We start from the raw sequence: 21,374 nt of genomic DNA on the forward strand, positions 1-21,374 counted from the left end.
CACCTTGTGGAGTAAGCTCTCAAGATTAGGCATGCCAGGTATCCTTTTAGATCTGGTGGTAGCCCTCCATTCCTCCACCTGGTTTAAGGGGGAGATAGAGGCTTATCCCATGAAATCCCTACCCAGAAAGGTTTAAAACAAGGCTGTATGTTGGCCCCGTTGCTGTTCTCATTGTATATCTCTGATTTACCTACTCACTTAACTTGGAGCGAGGGTTTCGCCCCCACATTAGGAGGAAGTCCAATATCCTGATTGCTCTATGCTGAAGATATATTCATTCTGGATTGTAGTCTAAAGGGCTAAATGCCCACCTCCAAGCCTTATGGCAATTCACAGAAGCTCACTTTTCTAAAAACATATTGCTCCAAGAGTAAAATCTTGCGCTTTCACATTACTAAAAGGTTTAAATATGACAGTTTCTGCTGGTCACTGGGAGCTCAGAAACTTGAAAGGGTAAACTTGTACACTTTTTTGGGCAAAACTGTTTGCAGGAACCTCAGCAACACGGCGCACATAGAACATAACCAACATAAGGCCCTTTCTCAAGTTAATGGTTTGAATGGTCTTTATAGGGCTACCAGCAGGAGACATTTTAAACATCCCTTAGAGGTTTATCATGCAAAGATAATTCCCTCTCTACTCTATGGCCTAGAGCATGTTGGAATTTCTCCTTGGAGGTTTCTAGATAAACTAGAAGGCTGCGTTTTGAGAAATTTAACAGCCGCAAACTCAGCCCTCTCAGCAGCAACCTTAAGGCTTGAGATGGCCTTGCGAAGCGCATTTGTGCAAGGACTGGCCGGGGTTGTATGTTGGGTGGTTAGTTTGATGAATTGTAGAGATTGATTCTCTGAGGTCATTGTTAAAAAGAAAAATACATTTTGGCTGGCAACAGGACGAAATATACCATTGGCAGGAACTTTATATATGCCACAGATCTCCTACACTTAGATCCTGCATCTATTGTCTCACTTTCTCTGTTACAGCTAAAATCCATTATTAGGCAAGCAACCTGGTCCGCAAGCCACTGCCTAGATAAGAAGGCTTGTGCACACAGGCAGGCTTTCCAATCTGTAACTGATACTATACTATTCAAGGAAATGCAGCCCTATCTTAGCTGGAACCTGCCTCATGGGGGTCAGACGTTTTTGGCTTCTACTGCGACAAGGGCTGCTCCCTCTTAATGCATTACGGGCTAGATGGTATGGATCTTCGGCTCCTGTAATTGTTGTCAAAATGGTGATCAAGACTTGAATCATGTTGTTTTCATTTGTCCTTCCTTACTGTCATTCCATCGTAGATGGTTACGTCCTATCTGTCTTCAATTTTCTCTATGTACTGTAGCAGACGTACTGCAGGCTTTCAAAAGCTTTTTAATTGTGTATTAATTTAATTACTGAATCACCCTGTAGAAATGGGGAATGTAAATTACTCATGAAGGTTTGGGTTTTCTACTCTATGGTCTTCTTTTTATATGTTTGTTTTATGTAGACCTCCATGGGAGTTCTGTATCTTAAATAAAAATAAACTTTTTCAAAATTAATGTAATAATGCTTGGAGGAAACCACTGCACCTCACTTTAGTGGAGACGGTACAACAATGAACACTGAGTTTTAATTAAAAATTCTGCCTGGTATACCTTACCTCACCACTACGAAATAAGAAATACACATGCCCAGAAAGGCTCCCAAAGTGGGCTCTCTCTCACTCATGACTTCTCCTAGCTGACAAAATACATATCCTCTTTTTATAAAGCTAACAAATATTGGTGCAATGTATTAGGTGTTCGACTGGGGGAATTAACTCAAATAATCTTAAACCACTGCTGAAATGCAAGTGAATAGTGTGATTTATAGAGTATTTAGCCAACTTGAAACATGACAAAATATATTCATTTCTCAGCAGAAAGAAAGATTTTGATTTGAATATTTTCGTTTTTTTTTTGGCAGAGTTGGAAGAAGTTTCAGGGATCATAATACCATAAAAAAATATACGTATATAATTTAGTGTCTCAACTGCAGCCAGTGTTTTTTGCTTCCCATACATGTCCTAGACACAATGAGTGACAAGATCTTGCAAGATATAATATATTTAAACTACTTACCCCACTTCCCTCCCTCTTTCTCAACCTCCCCCATATCTACTTGCCGTGCAGTCATATTAACAATATAGCAAGCATCTACACAGCTACCTTTTATGTCCAGGCTAGAACTCACTCTCTCCCCTATTGCCCTACTTTGTTAGAACTGGTGATGAAGACTTAAAAGCTCGCTCAACCTCTGTCATATTCTGTTAATCGACAACCTTTTTGTCCAATGCATTCATTATATTGCTTGAACATCACAAATTGTCCCTTGACCTTATCACTTTTCTCTGCAACATCGCAAAAGAGGCTTCAAGGCCTGGGCCTCTTTACGTGAGTGTTAACATATCACAACTGGCAGAGCTCTCACCATCACCAGATAGCTGCTTTAACCCTACCTGCTTATGTTTGCTAGCAGACCTACCATGCTCAAGTAAGAAGAACCTTGATAGGGTTGATAAACATCATGTGTTAACACATCAACAGCAATTCTTTAATTTCTCAGCTTGTGAGCCCAGTGAGCTCATTTCTTCCACATCTCTCCACTAGAGAATTACAATTACTCACATCTAGGTTCATAACAATAAGTGGAAAGTTTGCAACTGGACCTGCTACTGCACCGCTAAAAGACCCAAGCTCACCTCCCCGCTTGTCAGTTTGGGGAACAGGCCAGGGACATATAGAACTAAATGTGCTTCTTGAAAATTTCTGTTTTGCACATGGTGATGTCTGAATAATGCAAATAAATTACTAAAAAGACACAGCAAATGTTATTAGTTTGATAATTTTCTAATGTAGCTTGGAAAGGCATTTTTATTGTGCCAAAATTTATGTTTTCCTTTATAGTTATCCTTGAAGATTCAGATCCCTGGCAGCAACGCTTGGCACAGCAATGGGTTTCATCAGTGTTGGCCTTTTAGTTGCTATAAATCCTTGCTTAGAGCAGAAAGTTCCATTCTGATGGCCCAGAATTATAACACATGACCTCATGAGCACCATAGTGCCAAGAGTAATTTTACAACACTTCACTCATTGCTGATGTTGCAGTAGGGGCAAAGAAAAAAAAGATTCTGGTAATTTCCAACAGCATTACACCCAGCTGCTTGAGGTAAAATTTGAGGCGCAATCTGCTGAACAACAGTCAAGGGGTGACTAAGAGTGGTGAGAAGTCTTGTAACACTTGAAAGAGCCGTAAACTTATGGGTGTTTTGATGCTATTAGGACGTTCCACTTGCAGTGGATTTATTATTCTAAGTAATAAAAAAAAAAGAGAGAGGAGCAAACGGTAGGCAGTTACAAAGTTAGAGAGGAAAGCTTATACTAGAGCAGGCTTCTCCAACGAGTAGCTTGTGAGCTACCAGTAGCTCTCAGCTACCTGGAGGTACCTTTCCTGTATAAAGCTCAGTATCCTAAATTAGAGGTTTTTGCTTGGCTGAATTAATATGTATGTACCAAAATAAAAGCCAAGTGTTTGAGAAGAAAATGGATGTATATCCAGAATTCTTAAGCAGATGATTGGAGATAAATTGTTGAATTTCCACAGTACACTCAACAGCTGGTTTGAGTGATAAACACCATGCTGTGTAGGGGAGACATTAAAGGTATTATTGTCTTGGGGCCAGGGGTATTGCAGCTATGGCTGATCTGCATTTCAAATGTAGAAGCATAACCCCATTGACCAAGCATTTTTAAATTACTGCTGGCAACCATGTCTGTTACACTGAGGTTATCACTGCTGGTAATCTTGCACATAGTGGTCACTACGGTAATCATCTCTGATGTGGTCACTTTTAAAACATTTACAATAATAGTAGCTCAGGGTGATTTTTACTGAACATAAGCAGCTCTTAATCCAGAAAATGCTGGAGACCCCTGTGTCGAGCATGCATCGCTCTATTCTCTTCCATAAAGCTACCACCTTTCAAAAGGTACAATTAAGAGTTACAGTGATCCTAAAGGAAATGAAGGGACACATTATTCTCTACTGCCTATTTCTTGCTTGGACAACAAATTTGCATTCTGCCCTTCTGGGTGGGATGCTGAAGCCATGGCACGGCTTTAAAGGGCCTGCACAGTAATGTGTAATGTGTTCATTGAGTGTGGGCTGGCAGGAGAAGGGATGCATTTGGAAGTAATCAGTGCTTTAAATGGCAGGTACTGATGGGTACTGAGTACCTGCACTTCTTTATTTTATAGAGGGACAGTACCTAGACTTCTCAGCAGATGTGCAATGCTATTAACTGGAGCGAATCAGCACTTCTCGGAGGTTGGTACTCTGGTATAAGGTACCTGCACCTATTTCTCCATTTCAAGCATGGGAAATGATGCAGACCAGACGGGAGCCTATAGAAAACCGACACTTCAACTCAGAAATGTAAACATTTACAAAAGGAAAGGTTAACAAAAAAAGAGGACAGTAAGATACAACACCATGTCAGAAAGAAAGTGTTACAACTTATCTTTACCTCCCAGCACTCTCTTTGGAGGAAGCGAAGGAACCATGCGATAAGGGAACTTCTGCAGAAGCAGCTCCTGGATCACCACAAAATCATTATAGCGCCTGAACACAGTGGATTTGAAACGCTGCAAAAGACAAAGAGGAGACGATAGGGGGGCATGAGAGGAGAATAAAAGATGGCACCAGTACCTGGGCTAGACAAAGCATTTGTGATCTTAGCATTTATTTCACAGGGGACATACCAGACTTGCCAGAGCTAAAAATCAAAATGTTGGAATAAGGTTTTACTTGTTACATGAAAAAAATAATCACCTCTCGCCTGAATATGCTATAGTGCTGAGTTATGCACATACCGAGTCGTAACACTAACCTTCGTGCCACAGGAACCAGATAAATAGAACACATCCTTCCCTGAAAACAATGCTTAACGTGACCCCTGACCTGCACTTCTGGGAATCACAAAAAGCCAAACAAAAAGAAATGTCCGAGATTTTTGTCTAATAAGTCAACAGAGCAGTTTCAAAGCAAACCAAATACTGAATACATTTCATGGTGATATGAGAAACTGGGTATGAGCTGGAGCTCCTTGCAAAAGAGGTGGTAAGGCACCATGACTGTCTAATGTGCAATCTCATGCTAAAGATGCCACTAAAAACAAACAATAACATGCCTGTTGATATAGATACTGGACTAAATCAATGTTGTGTCCGCACGATGCTGGGAACATAAACTGGTTCCAAACCTTGAAGTAACAAGTATTTATGTGAGTTGCCCAGCAGAAGAACTGAAGCTTGGCAAGTAGTAGCAGCTTTTCATCTCAGCTCTACCTCAAGCCATATGAAGAAAACATTATGACCATCTTAAACATGTCTTAAGTGGAAGAAATGGCAGAACGTTTTGAAATCAAGGAAACAAAAGTAAGAGACATGAGAGCTGTAATAGAAGTCTTAAAAATGTTGACTTGGATGAGAATCATCATAATTGTGAAAAGTGACAAGTGTAATTTGTTACACATATTCACATTGAGGCCATGTGTGGTGCCACAGAGGCTAAACAAATCTCTGAGTGTACTACTGGCATGTATTGGGATTGGACTACAATAATTATAATGCACTGTAATGTTGATGATGGGTTTATTTTGCAGCAAGGTATGTTGAGGGTGATGTTTCACCTAAGTATGACTAATGTTGCTTCCACACAGGATCAAGGCTTTGTGGTTTAATACAGGGCACCTCACACAGCAGTTCAGTGTACGCAGGTCCACAACACACAGCATTTGCACATTAATGGTGTGCTTCATTTTACAGTTGCAGCTTACTTACTCTTGCCTACTTGAGGCCACCAGCCATACATGAGTGCAGTCAATCGACCCCGTGATGTCACAACATCCTGCTGTAGCACAGATATTTGCTTTGCGGGAAATGACTTTATAAGTGTCCATGGAGAGAATTAGATACGCTGTCCACTCACTTCCTGCAAGGCATCCATCACTTATCAGAGTATTAGGCTGCAGGTTCACAGACAAATGCCATTCACCAATCCTAACGCTGATGTGTGGTGCCCATTGCAAAGAATTCCAGCGCAGGTAGCACTTTCAAGAATGGGAGATGGCAGTGGAACTCTATGTTGGGCTCCAGGGCATCCTTGATGATAAAAATACGTTCTGCAGGGAGCCTTTATTGAGCCTCTATATCCTCCAGATTACAAGCTTATTCATGTTTATGGGTTCCAGCCTTACTCTTTCAATATTGGCTCCTATCATGAATAGCTGCGCCATATAAGATCACTGGTTGGCGACCTTGTTTCCATCCTCATGCTGCATGTGTTATAGTAGAAGAAAATGCATCTGGCATAGCATGATATAGGGGCCTAGCATTGCTGAATCCATGGGTGTGTACTACGAAATGGACGCGTAAGCTACTGCAATCACCATGTGAGAACTTCTCTTGTCCCTGGCTATTTAGGTAGGTCTGGTCATGAGCTGCTGTGTGTGATTTTATTTTTGCAGCTCTAACAGTCCATGCACTTTTTTTATTTTTTTGCATTATTGTGGTGGTCTTAGGTTGAACGTATTGTTTTACCATGCTTCTTTCACACCCTATACTGTGAGAAGGTTTTACCACCTGCTTTTGTCTGAAATTGTTTTAAGGTGGTATTTTACACCGATTGTCAATGACCTCTCATACTTGTAATTGAGGGATAGTTAGGAAATGCATTATTTTTCGCTTTGAGTAAATATCACATACAGTAAACAGCAAGTAATAAATATCACATGCGTTTTTTAACTCACGATCAGACAAGTCAGTAAATTGAGGCATTAATTACCCTGCCATGCGGTAATTACCACAACGCCTAACTCATAATCAGGACCAGTGCAGTTTAAGTAGATCGTTAAACTATGGATTCAGCTGTGGGAGGCAGGAGGTCTCACGGTACACTATTAGAAGTATAATCTGAGGACAAATGTTGTTTCTACATCATCTAACTCCCCTTCCTTCCTCCCTGAGGACAATTAGCTGGTCAACTACAAAGCACCCTGAACATTCCACATCAGTGGAAAAAAGCTAGAAAGTAAATAAATGAAACGTCCTGGAAGCTGTTTTAGAAACAGTGAAAAACCAAGGAACAACAATAAGAAGAGGAAGACCATAACAACTGAAATGACAAATGTTAGACCCGATAGCCTTAAGGTGGTCATCCCCCAACTTTCTGCCTGCCTCCCCCCATTTTCTGACTCTGTTTTTTGCAGGTTTTAGGACTCTGTTCACTTTACCACTGCTGACCAGTGCTATGGTGCATGTGCTCCCTCCCCTAAACATGGTAACATTGGCTCCTACCCAATTGGCATCTTTAATTTACCTGTACGTACCTAGTAAAGTGCACTAGAGTTGCCAAGGCCTGTAAATTAAATGCTACTAGTGGGCCACCTGCAGCACTGATTGTGCCACCCTCATAAGTAGCCTCGTAACCACTGTTCTACATATAAGTCACCCGTAAGGTAGGCCCTAGGTAACCCATACGGCAGGTGCTATGTAAGTAAAAGGCAGGGCATGCCTATGTGTTTTACATGTCCTGGTAGTGAAAACATCACACACAATTTTATTTTCCTACTGTGAGACCTGCTCCTCTCACAGGCCAGCATTAGAACTACCCTTATATTCTTTTAAGTTGTGGATTCTGATCTGAAAGAAGTAGCCTTGTCATGTTTAGTATGGTCAGAATGGTAATAGAAAATTCTCTTACTGGTGAAGTTGGATTTAATAACTATTTTAGAAATGCCACTTTTAGAAAGTGGGCATTTCTCTGCATTTACTACCTTCTGTGCATTACAGCCTGTCTCCAATCACCATCTGGGCTGTGCTGGTTGACAGCTCCCCTTGTGCATTCCACCCAGACAGCCATAAATACAGGAGACACAGCCACATGTGCATTCATCTGCATACTGAATGGTCTCCCTGGGCAGAAAGGGTGGAGGGGCTCTCACTTACACTTCAAGGCCCGTGACCTCACCCCACATAAAGGACTGAAAATCCCGACAGGCTTCCTGGCAAACAGGGCTGGGTTGAAAGGGGACCGTGTGCACCACCTACCGGATCGACCCAGCACCTGCTCCTTCTTACCAGTGCGTGAAGGATTTTCAACACATTGTCCCTGGGCATCAAAACATCCCCCCTCACAGTGAGGAACCAAGGCTGCGCTCCTGGAAATAGACACATCACTTTGCAGCGTGGAAAGAAACAACGTATCGTCTGTGGTGCACCGGAAAATCTGACGCAGCACCTTATTTTTCAACGCATCTCCTCCTCTGCAGCCCACATGCAGCGTTATCTCTGACGCATTCCAGGTACTGCGTGTTAAAAAAAAAAAAACACTGATTCTTAATGATTTAAATCTTTAGATCTTGACTTGTGCATATTGGATTTTTGTTGTTTTGGTCATATTTTGTTCAGATAAATATATATTTTTCTTAACTGGTGTGGAGTACTTTTTGTGGTGTTTTTCACTGTGTTACTGTATTAGATATTGCACTAATATTTTATGGATTGCCTTCTAAGTTAAGCCTGTCTGCTCTGTGCCATTCTACCAGAGGGTGTGCATAGGATAATTTAGGCTGTGTAGAGACTTACCCTGTCTAGGATTGTGGTCCCTACTTGGACAGGGGCGTATACCTCTCTCAACTAGCCAACTAGAGACCCAATTTCTAACAAGTAACAGCCAAGATGGGAAGCCTACTGCAAAAACCAGAATACTAAACTGATTCTGAGCAGTATGCACACAAGTGAAAGTCATGCAATGGGAGAAAGTATTCTGCTGTGTAAAAAAATAAAAAAAAAAATATGCACAAGTACCCTGGGAATAGGAGAAACGTTAGCTACACCAGTGAAATGTGCAAAATTAACTAATTTTACATTGTAACAAATTCATGAAATTTCTCGAAATTATGCCATATGGGATTTCACTATTTACATGGGTGTGCATCTCATAAAAAAAAAGCATTGCAAGATGGGTAATGATAAAACAAGGAGGAGCACTTCAAATACACAAAAAGCTGCCGTAGGGAACACAGCCTAAATGAAAGCCTTAAGATACAAGCCCTTAGTAACTCAAAGGCACGAAAGATGGCAGAAAACTATTGTCATCTTCAATCAAACAGCACACACAATACACCACTACATCGTATTTGCTTTGGAGGTGAATGCCCACCAATTCTCATATATCTATTACCTAGTGGGGGTCACCAAAAGATAGCTATAGTTAGGACCTAGTTTGTATAGAAAAAGCATTTATTTACTTCCCTAAATTCTGGGCTCCGGTTGACAAATCTTCACAAAAATTTCAAAAACAATACGAAGCTCACAACAGCTGCTGTCTGGAAAGTTTCAGGGTGATCCGTCAAATAGGGGGCCAAGAAAAAGGGAGGCTCCAAAACGTGTTTTCTCCATGTTAATTTCTATAGGGATTTGGACCACTGGACGGATTTACACCAAATTTGGCCCAAAAAGCAACCTTTTTGTTATTTGATGTAAATCTGTTCAGTAGTTTTTGAAATATTAAAGAAAAAACAAATTTGTATATTTATATGGGCACGAAGGGTCCGTTAACCGTCCTGATCTTGTGACTGGCTGGCAAGACTCTAACAAGGCAGTGTTGGCAGCCATCTTGGGACTCTGCTTCAACGAAGTCTCCGAAAAAAAGATCAAAAATGAGAAAAGATGCCAGAGTGGGGACACCCTGGCCCCTTTGCTCTGGCACAGGGTCCCATATGGGGACCCCCGCAGGGCAGAAAAGCATTAAAAAATGTTTAAATTTTTTTTTATTACTGTATATTCGTGATGGGGTTGCAAATCCGCAGTAAAAAAATTAAAAAAAATAACAAAAAAGCACAGCTTTAGCTTAATGGTATGCAAGCTGCCCTGCCTCTGTGGGCCACCACTTCCCCAGGTTTGACAGCTCCCACCAAGTAAGAGCAAACACTCCGGTTCCAGGAAGTGAGAGCAGTCAAATAGCTCTCACTTGCTGGACGAGGAAGTTTCCTCCACCAGAGGAAACAATTGCTCTCTCAGACAGGGAGCTGCATCTTTAGCAGCTCCCGGTCTGGTACAGCAATGCCGGCTCCCACAGGAGGCTCTGAGCCAGCTAGGACCGTGGGGAACTTCAGGCTCCCACCGCAGTCCCATTGCACACTTGGTGTCTTGCAGAGAACCCTGGAGGGATGGCCGGGCCCTGGGGGATGGGGTCCGCCGAGGCGGAGATCGGCCAGGGGGGAGGGTCTGCGCGTCACCATGGCTACAGACGTCAACCTACTGCGGGCAGATGTCCAACAATGACAGAGAGGTTAGCAGAAACAGAGGGGGCAGTTTAGGAGCTCCAGCAGGAGGTTGTAGCCCTGAAGAAGACTGTAGCTATGCTGCAATCCCATTTGGCTCATATGGAGGAATGAGTCAAAGACTCCAAGGGTCGCTACCAGAGGAATAATCTTTAATTTCCTAGGGCTTCTGGAACGCGCGGAGGGGCACTCTGCTGAGTTATTCGTGGAAGAATGGATTAGGAGCTCGTGAGAGGCGTCAGAAAATGGGAGGGACGCAGTATTTTCTTTCTAGTGAGATTTATTGAGGTAGTATATGGTGATAACAGTCTCTTATACTGGGGTCTTTGATGGCCGTTAGTCTTTTCCTTCTCTCTGTGGGTCTTCACGTTCGTCCTCTTGATCTTCGTTCTTTCTTTTCCCAGGGTCAACTCAGGAAGAGCACGCAAAGGAAAGAAGAATACAGACAGTGGGTAAGTAGGTCCTTCCTTATTCTCTCTCTTAGCCCTCTCTAGTTCCCTTTTCTATCTTTCTTCTGTTGCTTTTCAGGACAAGATTATCCCTTGTCCTCGCTCTCTGTCCCTCTTCTCTGCTGTTGACCTTGGCTTATGGGTTTCTTGCTGTCACTCTCTCTGCCTTTTCACTATTTTCGCTCGATTTTCCTTTCTTCTTTTCTTTCTTCTCTGGTTACCGATGTTTTTCTCCTCTCTGTCTGTCACCGTCTTTACTGCGTATTCTATCTCTTGCTCTTTCATTTTGTTTTATATAAATAAAAATAAATTGGCACAAATATTGTCTCGGGTATTTATTTTTTTAAGTTAACTGAAATGCTCTTCTGAAAAATTGGTGAAATTGAGGCCCCAGTTATGGTCTGGACAAAACAAATGGGAACAAAACAAATCAATAGGCTTCCTGCTGCTAAGGCCGGGATCTGGTTATTTTGGTATAAAGAAAAATAGTTTTTAGGCTTAATGAGAAGGAAATTGCATTGGAGCTGCCTTTATAACCCAACGTTACCCCAGAACCCTTACTCCAAAATAAACATAACCTCAATAACACCCCGTTCCTGCCTTCCTACCTCCCCTACCGTCCCTGGTGTGGCCACGCTCTCCAGAGCGTGGCCGGCTCCAGCGCGTCGTGTCCTCCTGGTTCCTGGCTCAGAGGGTAGCAGTCGGCAAAGGTCGTCTTCCTTTGTGATGTCGTTGTCGGGCTCCCGGATTCTTCCTCCTCCGGTGGGTTGTAGTTCTCCCTGTTGGTGTGGGCTCTTAAAAAGCCATGCTGCAGTATCGCTGTCCAACGTGTCAGAAGATGTCGAAAGCACTTCCGGGTCGGGAACGCTGTTCCCGGAAGTCTCCCTGGGGCCTGCCTGATGCAAGGCCGTACCCCCAGGGTACCAAGGGGTGTCTTCTGCCGAGGACACCCAGTTAAAGAGCTCTTTGAAACTGAGGAAACTCTTCAAGTTTTTCCACGATCAAAAGAGCCCACTAGGCACTGGAAATGGCCCTCAAGACAGGGGCACTGCCACGTGACATCATAGCCCGCCTCTTCAATTACTGGGACAATGATGCTATCCATGTCAGGGTTCATGGGTGTCCGCAATATGAAGGAAGTGATATTATGGTATTTGCTGACCATACCAAGTCCAGGACCTTTGTGATGACTATATGCTGATCAAAAAAAGGTTGCATGACATGAACTTGCATTAGACTGTTTAATGTTCCCAGCCAAACTGAGCACAATGGAGAGGCATTCTTCTTCATGACGCTGAGGCTTGAGGGTGGTTGGACACCGTAGGTGGAGCATGCCGGAAACAAACAGCATTCCACAGACAGGGGTCCCATCTGGCAATCAACAAGTCTATGGAGTCATTCAGTAGGTTTGGAAGGCATAGAGGGGATCCAACAGACCGGACAGATTGTGGACTGCCCGGATAGTACTCTGCAGCATTCACACTATTTACCTGATCCTTTTTGTACCACAGAGGAGACGGTGACTCACAGAGTGACAGCATGAAGCCGGGCTGAAGTACGAGGGTTCAGCCGTGCTGGGTTACGGTGCTCAGCCACCCTCCACAGCCAGAGTTGGTATTTATGTGAACTATGGGGAGCCGGTCTGAAGAGCTCCTGGTGTTGAAACCCACTAGGTGGGTGCAGGAAAGACTGAAGACCCAACGTCTTTGAGGATATGTAGGATGTTGATTAATGATCATGGGGTCAGGAAGGCGGAATGTGGAAATTGGAGAGGGAGGGGCAGAATATGTGCCATGGCATAATTTTGAGTGAAAATGTATAAAGTGGGCGTAATGTGTAGCAACTGTTTGGGGCTCTCAAGTACAGGTTGATGGGTAGCTGGGGAGGGCTGAGATCCCCTGGGGGTGGTTCAAGTGCCACTGGTCTTGCTGCCACTTCGGGATGCTAGGCCCTCTGCGAGATGCAGTAGAAGTTGTGGAGCCTGCCAGCCTCATTGGAGTGGTTGAGGCAGTGGACACTGTTTGTTGATCCCGGGTGTTATGACCTGGAGTTGTTTGGGTTCACTGCCCAAGTGCGGGGGTTTCTTGCGTGGTTACTGTTTCTTTTAGGGTCTGCATTTGCTCTATTGTGCTGAGACATGTCCACTCCTGGGCAAGTTCAATATTGCTGCTGGGAGAAGGTGCCCAGCGACAGCAGCCCTGGATGGATCACATAAGGAACTTCCTATCTTGATACTTCCATGGTTTGGGGCAGCCCGCAAAATGACACAGAGTCTACTCCTGTTTGAGGCATTATGATATCTCTGTAGCCTTTTCACAAGAAACACACACTTGAAGAGACTGTGTTGCCCATTGCGATGGAGGGGACAGTTGTATATGACCTCTTACTCTAGCTATGACTGGAGGGTTTTGATTTGGGTGGCATTTAGGACTCTGTTTTCTGCATAAGGGGTGATAACAGACAAAGAGGGGCGCAACATGTTCATCTTTGGAATACTGGATGCCAGGGATCTTTGCTTGATTTATGCGCATGCACCAAACATTGATGATGCTAATTTTTATTGGTCAGCAATGAGAGCAGAGACTGAACACCTGGGGCCAGAGGAGCTGTTAGTCAAAGATCTCAGCTCCCTAAGACTGGTACAAAACCTAGCCATGAATGGAACCCTCTGGGAGATCATAGGTAGACATGGGTTTTGAGACAAAGGGAGGGTACGTCACTCTTGGGATCACACTTATTTTGGTTATAATTCAACAACAGGGACACATAGTAGATTACACTACGGCTTTGTGGCTGGTAGTACGGTTCAGAAAACAGTTAACATTTCTTATCTGGCACGTTATTTATTGGATCGATCTTTTTGCTGCTTGAGTACAATATTGGTAGGAATGCAACTAGAGTCCCACTATGGAGATTAAGAGTAGAGGTGCTAACAGACTCAGTCTCTGCACATATAGTTTCAGAAGTGCTGGACCATTATTTTGAAGATAACTGGACCAGTCCGGGTGCCAGGGCCATAGAATGGGATGCTAAGAAGGTGGTATGGAGGGTGAAATGCATGAAGGTGGTGTGTGGTGTTTATCAGCAACTTTAATGGATGCTGGATGTGCAGGAGAAGAGATTGGATGAGTTGGAAGGATGTCTGGCTGAGCAGCTGCAGTGATTGGCAAAATGGAAGGATAGTAGCAGGAAGGTGATGGAGACGTGGGATCGGCTGGACACGTTTGTGCATACCAATTATAGGTAGCTACTTAATGCAGAGGGAGACAAAGCAGGTAGAATGCTTGCCACTCTACTCCTCAATGAGGTACTGAGTGCTCCTGTTACCAGGATACGGGATGAAGAGGGAAGGGAGGACCACACGTTACAGGGCATTACAGACGTCTTTGCAGCCTACTTGCAGAGAGTGTATGCAGCGCCCAAGGGTGAACACCTGGGGATCCAGGGAGATATTGCTGGGTTGTTGATGTTCAGTCTCTCCTTGGAGGGTGGGAACAGATTGGCTATGCCGATCATCAGGAAAAAAAAAAGGTGGCAGGGATCAGGGCCCCGAAGAAAGCCCAGGCTCTGGGAGAGGATGGGTTGCCAGCTGAGTTTTATCGAAGAAGGGCCTAAACTTTTGCAGACTACTTGCTAGAAGTCTACAATGAGTTATACGAAAGGGGGCAGTTGTCAGAATCAAAGCACTTATAGTAATGTTACCCAAGCCTGATAAGGATGTTAACGAGGTTACCTCTCTCCATGTTAGGTGTAGACTTAAAAGTCTTAAGCAAATTTATGATGCCTTTCTCTGGTCTTGCATGCCCTGATACTGACTGACGATCACTATGCTTCGGCGCTGCTTGACACAGAGCAGGCATTCGATTCCATAGCCCAGGATTTCCTGTGGCAGGTGCTTCGAAAGATGGGATTCAGGGACTCTCATCTGTTGAGTGAAGCTTCTATATACTGGGCCGGTGGCAAAGGTGAGCATAGGAAGAACGGTGTTGCACCGCTTTTCCCTCTTTAGGGGTACTAGTCAGGATCGTCCCTATTTTTTTGCATTGCCGATGGAGCTACTGGCATACAGATTGCGGACAGTTTTGCAGGGTTTGAGACCACTATAGGGATGACCACTCAAGGGGTTTCTTTGTACACAGATGATGCCTTGATATATCTGCATCAACCTGACTACTTTGCTCCTGTCATGTTGGCGGCTCTGTCAGAGTTTGGGGAGGTCTCCGGGCTTCACAAGAACTAGGTGAAGTCTAAGCTGTTTTTCTTGGGGGTAATACAAGAGGTTCCTATACAGACCTTTCCAGCACGCACAGGGCCTCCCTTCAAGGACCTCCAGCGTTAGGTTTCAGGGGAATAAGACAACGATGGAAGCTGCAACATATGACTCCCTGAATGTTGGTAGAATGATGAAGGGCCTTAGAGACTCTGTGAAATTCTGTAACTCTCTCCGGCTGTCACTGATGGACAAGCTTGCTCTGGTGAAAATGATTATCCTACTCTGCTTCCTATACATCTTCCAGGGAGCTATGTACGATATACCTAGGAAATATTTTTGTTGGACTAGAGAGTGTGAGTGTGTGTGAGAGTGTGTGATAGTGTGTGAGAGTGTGTTTGTGTGTTGGGGAGATGGCTTAACCATGCTTAAGCATGGCACCTTGCCAGGAGCTCTATTATATGGCTGCTCACCTGCAGCATGCAGTGCACTGCTTTGATAAAAGCAAGGACAATTGGGAGAAGCAGCTTTTGAAAGTTACATTTGGAGGGGAACCCCTGATGCTGGGCGCCAGGGCTCCACATTCTGTCCAATTTGTGGTCAAGCAAGTGTGTTGTGTTTGTGACGGAGTGGTCCACTGGGTGCTGCAGCGTGCTCTCTATGTTGCAGACCTGTTGCTCTGGATGTCATGCCCCTTTGTGCAGATCTCTTGGGTTATGTTGTTGGACCGGTGACATGCTGGGGGTTGTGACACTGCGAGAGCTCTATTCCAATGGTAAATTTATTACTCTGACAGAGGCAGTGGAGGCTTTCAATTTAGGCCCACAGCAGTTCATGCAGTTTGTTAAGACAGCGGCCATGGTGTGAGGGATGTGGCTGACCTTCCCACGTTCCCCCCAAGGAGTCCAGTACTTTGGTGGTTTTGGGGCACCCAGCCAGAGGGAGCAAACTAGTTTCAAATGTTTACAGAACACTGCGGTAATATGTCTCATTGTGCCCCCTGGCAGTTTAGTGGGGGATTCATTCGCAGACAAGGAATGGGAGGGTGTACATGAAGGGGTGAAGGTGATCTCCACCATCGCAAGATTCAAATTAATCCAATATAATTTAGTTCACCAAGGATACTTATCTCCGAACACGTTGCAGCCATATATCTGGGGAGAATGTCCTTCTGCCCGCAATGTCAAGCAGCAGGGGCTGATTCTCTAAACATGCTGTGGGGGTGCCATGTTCTAGATACATACTGGCAGGCCGTTGTCACTGGACCATCACAAGAGATATTAAACAGTGCCGACTGGGTCAGGTTCGGGTCTGAAAGAACAGAAAACTCAGTAGCAAGCACTCAGCTAGTGCTTGCTAAAAGGACCACTGTCTGTGGCAGACTGAATGAGAGACATGGCAGAGTGGGCTGTGGTAGAGGAGAGTCACGTGGAAAACTCACAGAAACAACAAACTGACAGAAGATCTACAGGCATGGGCAGCGGTGCTCACAGAGTTACTGGAGCCGTCCGACTCTAGACTGTCATCAGGATTAACTGGCACTAGAAATGAACAGTGTGGCTAAGAAAAGCAAATGGCTGTCAGGAATGTTTGGAGAGGGGGGGATGAAACATAGACAGGGGAATGTAACTGGGGTGCTATGTGTTTGTGATGAGGGCTGCACACTATTAAGGTGCGGCCAACACCCCTTTGTTTTTTGTCAGTCTTGGTGTTTAATATGTACATTGTCTCATATGTGAGTTGCAGTAGAGAATAGAGAGTAAGATTACTTTTACTTGTAATTACCAAGTTACACTGTTGTACTTAGGACTCTACTGAAAGATGTTATAACCTCATACCTAGAAGTGGGCGACTGGCAAGACTAAAGAATATTGCAAATGTAATTTTTCACACAGAATGGTGTCATTATAAATTTGAGCATGATTTGCGTTTTAGGAACTACTGTGTAACATTTATTAATGCCTTATGCCATGGTGCTATGCTTTGAAAATCTAACAAAAATTAAAAAAAACATTTATTGGATTAAGAACTATCTTGGACCTGTACACAAACATGCAGCTACCCTATCTGACGGAGAGCCTCTGCGGACATCTCTTAGATGTGATGAATCAGATGTAAAAGAGATATAGTGACGTCCTGATCTGTGTCAAAACATTCCACCATCAACAATCAATAATCCAGAGCATCTTGCAATTAGCCAAAAAAAACTGATACCCCACCTAAATGCTAACTAGCTAATAGATGCTGTTGAATTAACTTCATAAGTAAGGTAGCAAGAGAAGTTATGCTGTTAATCTTCGTTCACAGCAAAGGCCCTTTACTCCAACCCACTATGAACGATTCATTTTCCTTCGGAACAGACAGGAGAATCAGATTACTCTTTTCATTCTGTATTAGATGGAATGCTATGGAATGCTGAAAGGCTTTTTGTTGACAGATAGCCATGTCTTATCACAGTAATGAGAAATCTGGTACGTGCTCACCAGGATGTTGATTTAGATAATAGGCAACTGGAAGTGAAATGCATCCTCTAATCAACAAAGTGTGCAATGTATGCAACCGGTATGTTAATTTTACCACTGTATGTAATAGAGCAAACAGAAAGAACAATTGATGGGCACAGCTGCTAGGATCCTGGATGGACACGGCTTTTATTTCCAGCGTAGTGGCTTGACCAATCTTGGCTGACAGCAAAGGCCAAAGTTGGCTAGTGGTAAACCTGAATATTCTGCGTGCAGTGCCCTGCAAAGTCTGGGAATCTGAAATAGAACTCTCCCTTGCCCTACATCGATGCAAAGACCCAAGATAGTGGCAGTTCAGCAGCAGTGTCCAGAGAAGGGGCACGAAGACATGGGTTACTGTCCTTCAAAAGCCTGAAGAGTCATTTCCTGAATGGGAGCTCTGCTGCATAAGTGTGAAGATTTGGTCCTGATCTTCGGTGCCTGTATGGCAACTGATAATGCAGGAATCATGGCCAAGGGTGAAGGAGATTGAGCAGCTGAGGAACTGGAAACCAACATAACATCTTCAGTGCACACACCGACAACTTTGGCCAGGTTGTAATGATTTGTTGGGGAATGTACTGTGCACTTGTTAAGCTAGAGTGATGTACTGAAAAACTGAGTTCTTCAGTGTGCTTCCACAATGCTGCCAATGGAGGACAATAGACAAAAAGACCTGGATGAAAAGTAATTTCCTAAACTATGGCCAGCATCTACTTCTTCACGGAATAGTGTAAGAAGCTCTGTATTCCTACCTCTAAACTCAACAACATTTTGAATTAAACCAGATACAGCATCTGGATTTCTAAGATTGCATTTCAGAACCAGATACATTTTTGGCGTTCTGAAATGCACATATTATGCTTTCTAGAGAGAGGAGGGCCCTTTATGGGGGCTCTACTGTAATGAGCTTTTGGACAAGTGAGATGAACACCATATGCATGACGCTATTTCAACTGTGTACACTACATTATCAGTAGTCCAGACTTTTGTGCACCAAAAACATGCTGCTCATCTTATATGCGGCCAGAGACCGTAAGATGAGTCACAGAAAAATAAATCACAATTTTAGGCACCAAGAAAATAGGTCATTAAGAGCAGTAATTCTCTCTCTACCGAAGAATAGTAAACCTCAAGAAAGGAGAGATTTACATCTAAGTACATGCATACATAAAAATGCTTTTCAGGTTTATTACAATAGGATATAAAAACCTTCTGTTGTACAATTTATGAGAGGCAGTGCCAAGATCTAATTGTTATCAAATTCAATCCGATTTACAGGAAATAAAGAGTTGGGATCTTCCAAACAAAAGGATCCATCTTCCCGACATGGATCCACTGAGCCAAACAATATCAGGGGGTTACATGTATACATCCCCAGAAAATCACCTTTAAGTTTACATTCTATTAAGGGAGAAATTAAAACCTTTGCTCTATAATTTATGAGGGGTGTGTGAAAAGTTCTGCTTTATTCTGTCTTATTTTATCCACACCAATTAATCTGCTCACCAATCAGATAAAGAGAATGCCAGATTTATAAGATCTACTAGTCATTGAAAGAATAGCAATCCAAGTGGGACCACTGAAAATTTCATATGTAATAAGAAAAGTGGATACAAATAGGAGGAATTTGGAGACCAACAGAGTGAGGAAATGAAATACATTAATGAGCTAGATGTCTTATTCATGTATTAGTAATAATAATAGGGATCAGGAAGAGCATGTTTTTGGACTCACAGGGCAATTAATCTGGTGTTATGGCATTTTGAATGGCATGTTGATTCAATATTGTAATCATCTCATTCAAAACCTCTATACCCATAAATATTAGTAGCTAAGTTTGACTTTAGTGTAAATGGCTACCCTAGAAATATATATATATATATCTCTCTCTCTCTCTCTCTCTCTCTCTCTCTCTCTCTCTCTCTCTCTCTCTCTCTCTCTCTCTCTCTCTCTCTCTCTCTCTCTCTCTCTCTCTCTCTATATATATATATATATATATATATATATATATATATAACTATTACAATGTAGACCCACACCTTGTAATAGTGTTAATTAAATAAATCCCCTATGGTCAGAATAATTCCATCTATTCTTCACTGTATTCAAATAATGTTTAAAAAGTACCTGTAACCTGAACTAAAGTAAAACAGCATATTTCCATATGTAGTTACTCACAAACAACTGGTGGAATGTGTAAGACATTTTGTAAAGATTTGTGCCAAAAAATGAATTATGATATTTCATGGTAAAACTGTTATTTTGTACTACTACTGTCTAGGATTGAAGACCCCCCCATCCATGTGGAAAATTTGGAAAAGTGTCATTTTATGCCCCGAAGAAAGCTAATCAAAAGAGATTATGGTAGCCAAAATTCTACAGCATTGAAAACGGATGTCTATAGTGTCATAATTTAAAGGTTCATGAATGGGAACAGCCAGAAAATATGTGAAAACATATTAAATTAGTTTAAAGAGGAAGGGGCATGCGTGGCTTGAGCAAGTAGTTTAATAGTATGCATTTAAATGTAATACAAACCAATGAAAATAAAATTTGCTTATGAAATTTTGAAAATCATGAGATAATCCTAATATCTGAACCATAAAATTCATGGATTAATGGTGAAATATGAGAGCTGGTGCTGACATTTAATTATGTATTATTGTTGCCGACTCCTCACACGGGCTTTAGGAACACCTTTCAATTTTTGTACAGTTCACTGCTGAAAATATAGACATGTTTGTTCAGTGATCCAGTGTTGCTGGTCCATGGAGGGTGTCCTAGAATAATTATGTCAGAGATGACTCCTTTTCATGAGAAGATAAGAAATCAGAGAAATTGAAAAACTTGTGCAAATAGAAAAGGTTTCTCACAACTCTCAGGTTACTACTACTTAACTGTGAAGAATGAGCATTTTGTACTCTAGGGACTAAGCTACGCTCCATGTGAGAGTGCCCCAGTGCTGACATACTGGATACAATTGCCTGCCACAGTTCCTGCTCGAGGCACTCCAATTTTGCCTGATGAGAACATTTGCTAAAGTGTTGTTGAGGCCCATAAAAGAGATATTGTGCTTTTATGTTTTCCAATGTAAATCAGGCATGTCATATTGATTGTGCAGACACTGGCATTTGTGTTCCTGATGCAAGGAGGAAAGACCTGAAGGCTAACCTTACTGCCTGAAGTTCTATAATTTTTGTAGGCAGCTTTATTCCTCCTGTGCCAAGGGACTGTGTATTGCAAGTTGCTAAAGATGAGTTGCACGTCACTTGAGCTACGAATCCTGTTAATGTCAATTGCAGCACTTAAGAGGATGCAGTTTGCTCTGTCCCCATCTCAGTGCTTGATTCAGCCAGTCACCAACTTGCACACTGTTGTGCCAATCGCTTGACAATTGGTGCCATTAAACCTCTATTTCTTCCTGGTTTGAGTGAATTATGAGGAGGATGAGAAGAATGCCCAAAAATATGCATCACAGTAGACCTTGGTGTCAAACACTGTAATTTCAGTCCAGAGAAAGAACATGGAATTGGTCAGTGTGAGGTAATTCGCTGGTACGGTGGGTGAAGTGAACTGCTTCATGACAAAGTGTTCTAGCTGTTGCTTTTGTGATCTCTGTAGAGATGCAGCTTTCAGTAATCAGTTGGGATAAATGTGCAACCCTAAACAAAAAAAACATGCAACTTTGAGTGGTATACAGTTGTTGAAAATCTGAGGTGCAGATTTGGGGTTTAAGGGGAAACTTTTTACGATAGAACAAATGTAATAGCAGTGTGTTGAGTTTTTTTAGAAATAGAAAATATGCACCCTTTAGTCTATAGAGGCGCCATACCTATACTGACATGT

The 21,374-nt window shown here is 42.8% G+C and overlaps 1 protein-coding gene across 1 annotated transcript in view; it reads right to left on the reverse strand.

Annotated features, from left to right (window-relative positions):
- The window catches only part of SNX8 (sorting nexin 8), a 179,744-nt gene that overhangs the window by 78,222 nt on the left and 80,148 nt on the right, over nt 1–21,374 (reverse strand). Inside the window, exon 3 of the mRNA XM_069209940.1 lies at nt 4,546–4,663. Coding sequence (XP_069066041.1) covers nt 4,546–4,663 — 118 coding nt within the window. The remainder of the gene's footprint in view (nt 1–4,545; nt 4,664–21,374) is intronic.

Source organism: Pleurodeles waltl, chromosome 10 (genome assembly GCF_031143425.1).
Source record: "Pleurodeles waltl isolate 20211129_DDA chromosome 10, aPleWal1.hap1.20221129, whole genome shotgun sequence".
Lineage (NCBI taxonomy): Eukaryota > Metazoa > Chordata > Amphibia > Caudata > Salamandridae > Pleurodeles > Pleurodeles waltl.